This window comes from Nylanderia fulva, unplaced genomic scaffold (genome assembly GCF_048542155.1).
Source record: "Nylanderia fulva isolate GAGA-0341 unplaced genomic scaffold, ASM4854215v1 Scaffold7, whole genome shotgun sequence".
NCBI lineage: Eukaryota > Metazoa > Arthropoda > Insecta > Hymenoptera > Formicidae > Nylanderia > Nylanderia fulva.
In genome coordinates, this window is record NW_028190807.1 from 6,477,945 (window position 1) to 6,492,624 (window position 14,680).

Here is a 14,680-nt window from a genome sequence, read left to right on the forward strand (position 1 = left end):
GACGTCTTTCAAAAAGCTACTGTACGTTTTACGCAACGTTTAACTCTTTCGAATACACTACGCAATAAAATCAGTCTACACCTCTTTTTTACATGAAAATTTAATTAGAGCAATTAGCCAGGATTTTATGTCGAACTTTATGATTGAAAATTTCCACACGATTTATGAGAGAGAAAAATCTTTTCTCAATATTTATAGGAAATAAAATTATTTTAATGTATACTTTTTGCGAGGTACTGTTATATGTGCTTTCTATCCGAACGTCTTCAGGTAGCGAAAATACCTGCTGTCTGCTCTTAGCTGTTATCCAACAGCTGTTCAAATCTGGCACCCTGCGATGTTTAGGTTCAGCACGCTATAATCGTACGATATATGCATATATATACCGTAATTCTAATCGCGCATATATTAAAGAAATACGTTTGATGCGCTATTAAAGGTTACACTTCGTATTCCAATCGTAAACTGAAAAGATTATTTTAATACAACTATATACAAAATATATTATATAGAGACTCGGGTAATTGATAATTGTACACAAACTCCTCATTGAAGTGAGTTTTCGTATATAAATATTCAAATTATTATTATAAGCTTATTAAATTTATTCTATTTTATTATTTAAAATAAACAGATAATTATAACAGAAAGAGAGATATTGTTAAACATTCAAAAATGAGGAATTTCTATTTTGCGTGCACCAACAAGTAACTTTATATAAATTTTATATATTGTTATATTCGCGTTCTCTTAATACTATTTATTTTTGCAAAAATAATTGACTGATCGGGACACTCACCTTGTAGAATAATTGCTTCAAGATTATCGCGTTCAAGAAAAACCGCAACTTAACAACTATAATTTCCACATTTTGTTAAAACCCGGTTTGGACATAAGAGACTCTTTAATTGTACATCGAAGTATAACTTTGCTATCCTCCCGGGCGTTATATAGTAGACAATTAGTAAGCACGCCGAGAAGTCGCCTCCGGAGAAAGTCATCGCCGGCAACAATGACAACAACTGCCATCGTCGTCGTCGGTGCCGTATTCACCGAGTGAGGAAAGAAAACAAAAAAAAAGTGCGCCCCACTGAAGGGACAATTAATTTGTACGCGAAACACGTATATGCGGAATACGCTCGCGCTGGAACGCACCTCTACACCTTCCATCCGGTTCGAGATATTCGGCGATTACGAGTGCTTGTATATATATATATTCGATATACATATATAAATATATTTTTTTTCTTAAGTAGGATCTGAAAAATTTGTCGATTCGCGGTTTTCGCGAATGAAATGAAAATGATATGTCGCGATAAAATGGAAGTAGTATAACGAAGATGTCATGATCCAACGTATCCGGATGTAGAATTTAGATTTCTCTTGCTAATGTAATACTTTGCGAACAATGGAATATGATTGTATTATTAATGGAAAATATTTTATTTCTAGAAATAGTCATTTTGTTTCACACCGAAACAATGTACAACATTGATAAGCCGAGGAAGAAGAAGGCAGATTCGTGTAAGACGCCGGAGAATCTTGGAAGGTGGAAGTAGGCCGTGCAAATGAGGTGGACTTCGCGAAACACCTCTGCTACACCGGAGCGACCAGTCACATGCTAATTGCAGAACAAGCAGCTACAGAATTTTGTAGGGCGCGACGTTGTGGGATTCATCGCGTTGGCGAGAAAAGAAAAAATTGGCGGAAAGAAACCTGCGAAAGAGGGAGAGCTGAATATGATGACGATTGAAATCAGAGATGTAAGAACAACGTCATTAAGCACGGAAGCGTATCGGGATCTTCCGAGATCGACGCTGCCGATGGAGAAGACTCGCACAAGTCTCTCGCAGGCCGGCTAGTTATTAGCGCGTCAATAATTAAGGTAATCTTTGCGGTAATTAACTCCAGTTGAGACTTAGGTGGTAATGCGGCGCACCTGCGATATCCCGCGGTCAACAGGTTGTTTTACAGGCGGCTCATAATTGCGCGCAGTGTCTCAATTAGCGCGAAATGTAGACCTCCTATGCCGACTCTCGATCTACATGCGGCATCTGTAATTGCACTTATATATGTATATACGTTCTTCCTATGGAACTTTCGGATAAATTGCTCCGAGCACAATTGCACAATTACACTAGATAATAATAGAATTAAGCGAAAAAAGTTTGAATTAGCAACGCAATTTGTCATTTGTCGATTATCATCAGATCACGAAAAATGTCGCGAAATATTTACGATCTTTATTCACCTTATTGTGAATCACGTGGGTCGCTGTAGAAGCAATGACACACGCACAAAATGATGCTCACGTTAACAGGTGATAATTTTTTCGATTATTTAATTTCAATTAGCGACACATTGTTCTTTTCGGGACACGCGCACACGGCGACCTGTCAATTGACAGCTCTTGTTTAATTCACGTAGGATGCACCTAAGTGGATGTATGCGTTGCGACCAAGACGCGAGTGCACTTATGTAACATTTTTATCGTTTTGTCGGAACCTTCGCGACGAGTCTCGTGCGCGACAGCTTGTCGCCTCTGCGAGAATCAGTATTTCAGTCAACCTCATCATCGAGAACTGTCTTCGAAACATGTCTGCGGTTCGAGTATACTTATGCTAATTTTTTATCAATCCAAAGGATTATAAATTAGGTATTACAATTATAAAAGCTTCACTGCGAGAGATTAAAGGAGAATTTTTTGCCATATTTTATTGTTATGTCGAAAATGAACGAGACGAGAGATTCATCAATTTCATAAATGCGAATTTTTTTTTTTTTTAATTTTATTTAATTCGTGTGAAAGACTCGGCACTGAAAAGGCTCTCCTTTATCGCGGTGATATCATATAAGACTTATCGCGATCGGGCATATGTAATCAAACGTCAAATGAATTCTGTGATAAAGTAATAACACTGTCGGCATGTTTATGAATCGGCACAAAGGTTTGATATTCTTAACTTGTTCGATACGAGGAATGCCAATTGAATGCCGATCGAACGTTGGTTTGAGAAAACAGTATACGAGAAAGTCAGATTTATTTTAGCGCTAAATCTTTCTCTTTTCTCGTAAGATTTTACATATAAAAATAATACATAGTTAGTTCTAGAAAAGCTTACCTCAAGATCTTTCAAATTTATTGTAGTGTCTATATAATGATCACTTTAACTGCGCACAAATTTTCACAAAATTTTCGGATATCTTTTTCTTCTCTTAGTCACAAAAATAATATAAATTCTCTAATTTTATTTGCAATAATATATTCGGAAAAATTCGCGTGTTACCTTCGCACCTCGACGAATCTATATATAATCGTACCTCAGACACGACGCGGAGATCAGTGCGGTGACACAGCGGCCGCGAATCGTTTTAACCAGGAAATCGTTCTCGCCTTACAGGATGCCGGCGCGTCAATATTGACACATTTCTTACGAAACACGAGAGAACCGGGCTTTCGCCGGTCCTCTATCTGGTCATTCCCGTGAAAAAAGCCATGGAAAATGCCAAAAGAATTCAATAAGCACAAATCTCGTATAAATAATAATATAATCTTTCCGTCATAATTTTTTTATAAAAAATATATAATTATAAATACAGCATATTAATGTATATGAGTAGTTCAAATATTATAAATTGTATTAGAAAAAAATACTAACGATACTCTGATTTTTTTCTACTGGATGATTTGAAAAGTTATGATAACGATACATCGTATAAGATGCACTTCTTCTGTGCCTGACTATTGTTGCCTGTATAATCCCCGCACGTTACGCGAATGCGATCATGAAACTTAAATAACGCGATCGTTGTGACAATCGTTGAAGAGTATATACGCCTCGGGAAACAGGAAATTGATTCGATTCGAACAAAAGATTCGTTGAGTAACCAAAGACAATTTTGTATTGATTAAACGCCCGACACAAAAAAATTGCGCAACGATCATTTAGGCGAGTCAATATCGAAAGAACTTGATTTATATAACAAATATAATTTTCTTAAAAAAAAAAAAAGGTACAGTTTTGTGTAATTAACATATCGATTTAGCTATGTACTTACTTAACAAATTTTCGTAATTTATAACTTGTGCGAGATGTTGTGTTAGATTAGTCATCGTTATTAATGATCGAACGTCAACAAAATCCAAATGTATCATTAACTCTCTTTATTTCCTCTTCTTCATATAATCTCTTAATCATGTAACAACAACTGCCAAGTAACAGTATCGCAATATATATATATATATATATATATATATATATATATATATATATATTATATATACATATATATTCGTAATGCTCAACGCAAGCAGGAACATATGCCTGTGTATAAATAAATTGCGTGACAGCAAAACAATATATTATACTATATATTATATGCTTCGCTCTTTCTCTCTTTTTCTCTTATCGAACGTTAAATCGCTTGAACTAAAGTCCATGATATGCCTATTGCAATTTATCGCTAAAAGCACGTATTATAAATGATACAATATTGTGTCTCGCGCAATAATTTACGAGACGTTCTATATATATTCGAGCCTCTCTTATTTAATCCAAAATACTTCCGATTATCGGATCTTAACAACAGCCGGATCAATTCCCAATAGGCTCATGAAAGTGCGTTTATTTTTGCTGTATGCATCATATATAAATAAAAATATTACCATGAGCGTTCACAGGATTTTTTCCAAGGGGAGCTTGATTAAAATTTTTTTTATTTCTCATTTTTTCTTATTTTTTTTGTTATTTTCATTGTTTTTTATATTAAATATGCAAATAAACTCCAGTGTTTATTCAAAAGGAGAACAAATTAATTTTTTACTGATTTCAAGGGGAGCAAATGTCCTCTCTTTTCTCTCCCTGTGAACACCCATGGATACCCAAAATCCTAAAGTAAAAGTTTCTTGTTAAGAATCACGTCTATGCGCGAGCATAATACATGCGTTTGTTAAAAAAAAGTTGTATAAAGAAGTGTCATTTTAATGTATATTTTATTGCTCGTAACTTTTTTGGTAATTTTCTAACATTATTACTTTTGTAAAATAAATTAAGCAATAGAATATACGTTGAAGCAACAACTCTTTCCTTCTTTCATACAACTTTTTAACAAGTGTGTGGACTCGGCGCTTTTATTTTTATCTACAACAGAATAACAGAAACGAATTATCAACGATTACAACATTGTATGTCACGCACAATGGATGGATCCTTTGGCCGGTATTTGGCGTAAAACGAAGTTGTCGCGAAGTACAATCTAAGATTAATGCGAAAGGCCCTTTCAGAGAGAGAACGTTAACATAGAATTCTCTTAACAAAAACAAAGAATAGTGAGAAAACTGCGTTATTCTTTCTTACTCAACTTCGTTTTACTCTTAACAATAAAATAAGAACCCTGTTAATGTAGCGCATCATACATCTTTCGCTTTGCGATAAAAAAGCTCTCGTATTAATAGCGATTGCTTAAAGAATCACAGAACACATAGAGATACATTTTCATGTAGGCAATATATAATGTGTAAAAAAATAGAAACGCATAACAAAAAGTTCAGTATCTTTCAAGCCGTTGTATAAAAAATGACGTATATAGCTGCTATTAAATTGTGAGATATTGCTTATTAACTTTGTGCATATCGATTAAGTAATTATAGATTTGTGCAGTTTTGAACGTTTTTTCATTAGCTAACAAGTTGAAAATGTACCATGTGTATAAGAGAATTAATATGAACAATTAGATAAAGCAGTCAAAGTTATGAATATAGAATAATTATAATACAAATAAATATATATATATATATATATATATATATATATATATATATATATATAGATAAAAATATATATTAATCTTTTTAATAATATTAACGTAACGTAACGTAAATAACGATAAACGTAAATTATGTAACAAAACAGTTGAAGATAAATAATTTGAACTACATAAAAAATATATTACGTAAATGTTTCAACCTTTTCGTACTCGCCGTTAAATATATTTTACTACTTTGTTACTACAAAATTTTGATTCATATATTATATAAAACTATTATTTTTTTATAATGAAATATGCGCGCGCGTTGTACTATTTATCACTAATATTGATAGATAACTTTTCCTATTCGCGAAAGATTTTAATGCGAAGTTTCGCGCAATATAATTTATATTCGTCATATATTATTTTATCAAGTACAACGAATAATTCGGTAAGTTACATAGAGTAACTTGCGGCACAGGCATAAACATTCAAGCAATTAACTATGCCAATGGACTTGTGGCAAAAATTTCATTACGTAAGCAAAGCATCATAGTCTTTTAACTGTTATGGAAATAGAAACTGGACATCCTGCTAATCGGTATTATTAAGTAGTGTTCATTATTCGTAGAATGTATTCGTCAATTGATATTAATTGTGATTTATGAAAGAGATGGAGAAGAGGAATCGTGCCAAGATCACATTAGAATATTAGAAGAATCAGAATACCAATGATTCTTAATTGTCATGTATGAATACAGTGGCCCACAATTGGATGCAGAATGTATTGTGTTCAAAGTGTGATATCGTAAAATGTGGATGTTTTGTGTGTACAAAGAAGCTTGTAATGTATCGAAAACATTTAATATAGGCGAAAAAATTATTTTTTCATTGAGGAGAAAGTTGCATAAAGAAATTAAGGATTTATAATTAGAGATAAACTTGGTATTTGTTTACAACTACGGCATAAAGAGCAGTTAGCATCTAAATGCAAAATATTAAATTATTATGTAAAAGAGTCATTAAAAAATTACACTGGGATACTCGTGTCAAGTCTCAATTTTTTGATATGCTATTAAGAATGTAGATTTCTATAATCTATTTCTAAAACTAGGAAAAGAGGGAATGAAATTGTAATCTATTTATAAATTGATTACAAAGAGCATGAATGGTGAAAGTTCTCCTACAATATTTGGATACTATTTCTCTAAATTCCTTGCATGCAGAGTGTAATTAAATACTCAAATCTAAGAATAGAATGTAATATATTAATATATAATGTATTAAGCACGTTCTGTACGTATGTGTCTGTATATGTGTACATACATAAACACACATACATACGTATATTTAAAAAAATGTTATCTTAGTGCTTTTTCGATTATACTATTCAAAATATAAAATTTTTTCCCATATATTTAATTTTCTAATATGTCAAGAAACTTTTTTATTTGCTGCGTCTAAATATTACGATGTAAATGTAAAGTACTATTTTTACATTCGCTTGTCAATTATATTGTCTATTATATGAAGAAAATATGATGTGTTCGATAGCATTGAGCTGTATTTTGTGCCAAATAGCAGTTATGACTGATTAAATTGTGAATTTTCAAACTAACGAATCTAAGGAATTCGAAAGCATAAAACAGTCTATAAACATTTCGAACAGTTCATGCGTAATTCATGTTCAATACGCTAATCATGCAATTAGTAATTGATTTATCATTTGAAATTTGAACTAGTATCAATATTTAAATGTGTAACTTTGAAATATACTAAGAGAGCGTATATCATGCAATCACAGTTTCTATATGTTATAATTCGATTTCTAGATTTTGATTTGTTAAATATTTGTAGAAATTATAAAACCAAAAGTTAGTGCTTATGATATGCAATATTACTGTACGTTTTTCTACGAAAAATGATCGTAGCTCTATCACTTTTGAAAGCATTTGGGCAAATATTATATCTCTTTTTCTCTCTCTGTCTTTTTTTAAATGTATATACTATATGTATATACGTAATGATAAAATGTTTTTCTATATAATTTAAATCTAAATCAACATCTTAGGCTAATTTGACATCGTCTCTGTTAACGATATATATATATATATATATATATAATACGCTAGTAAAAAATTTATATAAACTCAGAATGAGAACGCAAATCGTCGTTTCATTCTTTACTGTATTTCGTTAACGTTCTTTGATACTGAAATATTTTAGGAAATGTTAAAGACTAAATCTAAGTATTAAGCGATATTACATATCTACGTTATCAGGTTTCAATCTTACCTCAAAAACGCAATTTAATTTATTAGGCTTCTTTGTTAATCCGAGAGATGTTCTATTCTGTAGGACAATATTGCTTTGCATTTTAGTCCGTGCTTATCGCATCTTAATGTCACTCTCGTTAAAATTCCCATGACGTATACGCCGCTGTCCAGGGAGTGATGACAGTCCACGATGGAAATTGCGCCAAGAATTTCTTAAATCTCAAAGATCTTTGGTGTTCGCTGTGTAAAAAATGTCCGACTGACGCGATCGACAAACACGGGCCTTTTTGCGCAGTAGAAACCTAGAGATATACGCATAATTTGAGATGGATAAACAAAATACGTGATGTTCGATACGATGAAGAAATATAGAAAGATAGATTTCTTTTCTAAAATCACAAACTCACATTTAACTCGATAGAAAATGTATATGGCATACAATCTGAGGCACATGCATAATAGATGAAGTAAGTTTCTCTATCATTCCACATTGGACCTTGCAACGGTTTCTCATCAATCACAGACCACTTTTCTAAATGAACACCTTTATACGGAGATAGAATTATACTCATGTGATCAGGACCTAAAAGTCAATAGAATGAATTTTTATAGAGAGATATTTGAGATTGTAATTGTAGCTGCAGATATGTAAAAATTAAAATATATGGGGATATATGGAATTAAATCTCTTGTAGAGATTATTTCAATTTTAAGTCTTGGCCGTGACCAAGTAAAATTTGGTGCCTTGTGCACAGGTATTTAATTCTAACGGAAAAAATTTTAGTTTCGTTGGGATAACGCACTGTCATTCGCGATTTGGCTCTTATTGCCTTACACTTTAAATTTATATTTAAAATATATTACCTGTAACATTGAAGGTAAAATTAATCATATTCTGTTTTGCAGTCTTTGAAATAATCTCGAGTTTTGTAGGGATACTTATAAGCGGGGCGGGTCCAGGAATCCAACTCGTTTTCCTATAAAAAAAATTGTACAATTTCTCACAATTTCTATAATTTTCAATCTTATTCTTAAATTATCTAATTTTGATAAGTACCACAAGAAAGTTGTGACTGGCATTAAATATGGAAAACCACAGTATAATTCTTTCTCACAGTCTCTGACAGTTGGTGTCGCGACAGCCACTTCAGGTACTATCGATTCTACGCTGTGAGGACTATTCATATCTAAATCCACCGACCAATATCCAGTACCGGAATATCTAACATTACCATCTGCATCATAAAACTGGCGTTGACTGTGCTGAAAATCACAAAAAAGATATCTGTAATTTAAGTAAAGTATTAAATTTTATAAGAAATTATAAATTTCTTAAAAAATATTAATATAAATATGCTTACACAAAATTTCTTAAATTATAAATTTTATAATAAATTGTAAATATTAATTATATAAGAAGTTTTACAAAAAAAGAAAAATAACTATATATTGTACCGCGATCATAAATCGTTGTGGTGCGGGCGATAATGGATCGCCACTGTAAGGGAATCCCAGTGGTGTTAAAATTAACACAGCAATAGCAATTAAGAAAATCCCAACTATCACATTTATAATTCGTTCTGCATTCTTTATTAGAAGCACTATTGGCAACTGAAAACACATTGAAACGTCACAACAGTTATCTATATATATTAATATATATATAGATATTATTGTTATTTAATATAGTGTTGAAGAGTGCTTAAAAATTAAACATTTCAAATTACTTCATGCAAAATACGAATTGAATTATTATTAAATATATATTTTACCGTGAAGCTAAATAGCAGACAGAACAATATTGACAACATGTTAGCTATTACGACTTCGGAATTAATACTGCCGCCAGATCGTCCCATTATTGGGATAAAGAGATAGAGAGCACCGAGCGCTAAGTAAAATGACTGTATATAAGACAGACTCAACGATCCCAAATGATAACAAAGCCATTTCCAGTCTACAAATTTATAAAAGTGCTTTATATTAAATATTAGAATAAATGCTTCAAAGTGATTGAAACATGAAATTACCAATGTTAGCACATAAAAACGATAAGAATTGTATCGTATAATTATACTCACCTCTCCATTTGTTGAAAAAATAGTGTCGTACGATATTTCCGATCGCAGGGAATAAGACCCAATGCAACGGTATAAAGCCTGATCGAATTTCGAATAAAACACATACGAAAAGTATCGTCATCCATATTACGGCATAAGCGTCACAGTATATTTGATGCAAGATCCATACAGAGCTAACTTCCTGTAAATTATCAATTATCTTATAAATTTTTCATATCCTAATAAGCTTTTAAGTGGAAATTTATTTTTTGCTATTATTTAAATAATTAGATTTAAATTCTATACATTAGACATTTAAATAAAATTTTATTCATTCTGTAGATAAGATATTTGAATAAAATTTGACTAATTTATTCAAAATTATTGAAAATCACGCAAATTCATTTAAGATATTTTTACACATATATCTATATTACTTATTGAAAAACTATAATAAATTGTATGTTTTTAAAATAATATGAATATAATATAAATAAATGTATACAGACTTTAGAAAGAATCTAAATTTAATCATTTAATTGAATGAGAGATTGTCACATATCTTTATTACTTGCCTTTCTCTGTCTCGATCCAATGTGCAGAAATACGATCATCGACACAAAAGTGGTTGGACAAATGTATAGAAAAAATAGCCAGGCCGGTCTTGCGTACCAACTCATTACCTTTCCCAGTTTAGTCAATATTAGGGCAATCAATGTACAAGAAAACATGGATGCCAGCCATGAGATGATAACCACTCCAACACACATTGTCACATGTCTCATGTAATTCCATCTCTTAATATCTATATTCGACAATTCGATATTATTCATATTTGTTTTAAAAAAACTAGCTACGGATTTTTGAAATCTATTCTAAGAATCTAAGTAATGATTATATATTCTTACTTCTACGTGCATTCTGCATATTCAAATAGATAGAATACCCAGCTGTAATTAAACTGGTGATATTAACTGTACTAGCAATGTATTGTGGCCATCTGACAACGAATGCGCCCAAAAAATCGAAAAATACGAGATTTCCACGTGTCTCTTGCACATTCGGATCTGATAAATGGTCTTCAAACACTATTCCTTGTGTCAAAGCGAGAATATTATCACCGGTTCTTTGCAAGGTTCCCAGTGGTATCTGATCAACATTGTCAAATTTTGTATGATACACATAGCCATTCTTTGACCATGCAAAGTCAACGCCTGTGTGAAATTTCACATATACATTAGTCAATTTTAATAAAATAATAAAATATGTGTGTCACATGAAAAACTTATAACTCACCAGAAACTTTCCCGAAATCCCTAAATATTCGAAAATCAGTATCACCAGGTACAATGCCGCTCTCAAATATTTCTTGAGCTAACGATGATGCATAAGGATATGGCACAGATTTGGCATAAACCTGTGCAAAATATATACACATCATAATGAGAAATGAATTTTAAATTAAATTTAAATTAATAACAATATAGATGAGATGATACCTCAAGCATCCAAGGATTGTGAGGACCAGCCTGAAATAATAATTCACGACCACCGGCTCCACATGCTTCTAGATTTATAAATGTTTTAACTTCCTTTGCCCAAGGATGTTGCGTTATAAAGCCATGAGATGCCTGTAAAATATTATATATTGTGAGAACAAAATTACATTCCTCAATTATAAATATGATTTACAAAATGTGACATAAAATTAATATACCTGCAATATATTCTCCTCTGCACCATTAAATAAAAATATGATGCTGTGCTTCAATATTTTTGGACTTTGAGTAATTATTCGTAAAATCTCTAGCATGACAGCACAGCCAGCACCATCGTCCGAACCGCCTGAAATTTTTATTGAAATAATAGGCATAGAGGAAGAGATGTCTCTTTTGCATATACAATAAGTTTACCTGGACTTTCTATAAACGAATCGAAATGACAATTAAGCAGCAAGCTGTACATGGTAGGCCTGTGAGGTCCAACTTTGACAATAACATTTTGCACGTTCCTGTAAACGTTGGTCATGCCATCGAGAAACTTAAGTGGGAATGCGCCGCTGTGCTTGGTAATATTAAGGACTATCCTATGATTCTCGTGCGCCGTTTCAATCACATTATTGATCGTTGTCGTGAGAAATTTAATAGCTAGGACTTCATTCTCGTAACTGCCGGCGATACGGGGTCCGATCGACGTTAGGTTTACCACGTGATTACGTGCTCGTTCAGCAACAAATCTCCCTGGATACAATCTCTCGGTATCGATGGTTATCGGATCCGGCAGATTTCTCTCCAATACGATTATGATGAACGACACGAAGAGAAAGAACGTGAGGACGAAGAGTAGATGCTGGGTTTCATTTGGCAGTACGTCTTGCTTCTTCGAAGCGATCTTATTCTCGTAAGGTAATTCGGTTAACGTCCTCTTCGCCGCGCGTTGTCTCAATCTCGTTCCGTCTCTCTGGAACTGAACAAAAAAAAATAAGAAAAAAAACAAATCATCAATCTCTTTCTGTACAGCAAAAAAACACTAATTTGCACAAAAGGCACTACGCATCAAAGGACCCTGCACCAAATACATAGGATATTGGCTTTCGATGGAATTGGCTATTTTTTTCATATATTGTAGATCATATCATATGTTACACGACATATGAGAAAACCACCTGATCTTGCCAAGATACTTTTATATTATTAGTACTGCGTTTTTGAACTTACATAAATCAGTTGATTTTCTCACATGTCGTAACTTATAACTTGCTGAACAAAAACTGTAATAAAATAATATTTAGCTTTGAAGCTACTATATTTTTTATTCAACAATTTACAAGCTGCAACATAAGAAAAAAATAAATAAAAATCAGTAAATTTCATCAAAAGCTAAAATCCTATTTGACGTTGGATCCTTTACTGGACCGATAATAATTCACTTACCATTTTACGTGCGCGTTAATGACAGGAAAGGCACTTTTGCGATACAACTGTCAAATCTTGGTGAGATCGAGTCGAGCAATTTATTTTGTTACTCAATCATCAGTCTCGTTCGCCGCATCGGGAAGCATATAAATGCGCGTTGCACTGCATCGGGGATGTGAAAGAAGATGAAGACAAACACGCATTCACGCAGCGAGGCCGTAAGATCCTTTCGCGTTTTCTCGTTTCGCGCGACAGAAACGAGAACGAGCTGGTGCGTCAAATATAAACGACGATATATACTTCCCCTTCTCTCTCGCTCCTTCTCTCGTGCTACCCTCTAATTTTCGCTCCCTCTCCTTTCCTCGTTTTATCGATTGCTATTCTTAGTTGCCTTAGTTATTTGCGGAATGCCAGACACTTTGATATTGAATAATATATTCTAAAAATGTAATCTGTAAAAGAAAGAGGAAACAAGAAAAATTAATTAATCGGGAATGCGCGATCTGTCATCCAGCCGTCCAGCTGATCTGTCATCTTCCATCCTTCTTCTTTCGTTTCGCGCCTAATAGAGCAACGCAACGATCGATCAATCATCATCATCGTTATAAAATATTTATTCGCGCGAATAACTACACGTCAGCGAATTCGAGAAGAGATATATATATATATATATATATATATATATATATATATGTATATATATATACTTACATAATGTACACGCCTTAATAATAAGGAATCCGTCCGTTTGCTCGGCTCTTTCGGGTCTTTCTAATAAATAATCTCAAGTACTCGGCCAATTTATCGCGTCGTATTTATTACGTTATTCATGGCCTTGCTCGACATACTCCTTCGACACTGATATCATGCATATTATCGCTAATCAGTTTAATTTATACGATTACGACACTTGGACATATTATATTATTCTTGCGAAACATGCTCTCGAAATTAATATGAAAATAGCGGTTTATTATTTTATATCTTTTTTATCGCACGCGCCGAATTTTATCTCTTGTCGCTGGAACAAAAAATAATTTAATATAAATTATAAATAAATTTCTGATGCCAATTTATAGGTATTAGATAGGTACGTGTGAGTGAAAAACACGAGCGCGTATTATAAAATTGAAGAAAAAACTAATGCATACGAGAAAAATATATGCAAGTATATATTTTATACATAAAAAGAATAAATGAATGTATAAACATATATATATTATAGTAGAATATAATAGTATGTAATAATATAGTTAATTGCGGACATATATATATATAATAATCGATGAGATATAATTTATGAGAGAGTAGATATAATCAACAAAAGATAATCAGATATGCATAAATATCAGATCTACAGAAATAAACAATAAGATAAAATTCTCCTATCTTATTTATTATAAAAACATCTATCTTTTTCACACGTTTTGGAGTATGTTTTATTTTCCGAAAAATAAATTGTAAAACGTTACCTTATGATACATTTCATTCAAAATTCTGTGTCTATCGCACGAATTCTCCGATTCATATGACGATGACGTGAAGTTGTGAATTTCAAATCGATCATTGATTGAAAAGATGAATGAACTCTCTCTGCGAAAAGCTGCGATTTCATTGGTTCTTGCGCGTCGCGATATTCGACATGTGGTTTCCTCTCTTCGTGTTTCTCACAGTCTCGGTT

At 32.6% G+C, this 14,680-nt stretch overlaps 1 protein-coding gene and 1 long non-coding RNA gene across 4 annotated transcripts in view; one reads left to right on the top strand and one right to left on the bottom strand.

Annotated features, from left to right (window-relative positions):
* Positions 1 to 5,689, top strand: part of LOC114929660 (uncharacterized) — a 20,795-nt gene extending 15,106 nt beyond the window's left edge. For both annotated transcript variants that reach the window (XR_014926103.1, XR_014926104.1), the window contains exon 6: positions 1,453 to 5,689. This is a non-coding gene — a long non-coding RNA (uncharacterized LOC114929660). The remainder of the gene's footprint in view (positions 1 to 1,452) is intronic.
* Positions 3,972 to 13,868, bottom strand: LOC114929674 (endoplasmic reticulum metallopeptidase 1). 2 transcript variants are annotated; one of them, XR_014926099.1, is made up of 16 exons: positions 13,711 to 13,868; positions 13,018 to 13,451; positions 11,998 to 12,550; positions 11,802 to 11,929; positions 11,584 to 11,715; positions 11,381 to 11,501; positions 10,993 to 11,298; positions 10,660 to 10,889; positions 10,106 to 10,286; positions 9,797 to 9,981; positions 9,480 to 9,635; positions 9,082 to 9,287; positions 8,889 to 9,001; positions 8,432 to 8,607; positions 8,044 to 8,326; positions 3,972 to 7,960 (listed from the first exon to the last, which is right to left on the bottom strand). XR_014926099.1 is itself a non-coding variant. In XM_029301288.2 (15 exons), the coding sequence occupies exons 2-15, from the start codon at positions 13,018 to 13,020 to the stop codon at positions 8,162 to 8,164; spliced, it is 2,655 nt and encodes an 884-aa protein (XP_029157121.2). In that variant the 5' UTR covers positions 13,021 to 13,451; positions 13,711 to 13,868; the 3' UTR covers positions 3,972 to 8,161. The 2 variants fall into 2 exon arrangements, 1 of the variants encoding a protein (XP_029157121.2); XM_029301288.2 differs by having other exon boundaries at positions 3,972 to 8,326.
* Between the last annotated feature and the right edge of the window lie 812 nt (positions 13,869 to 14,680).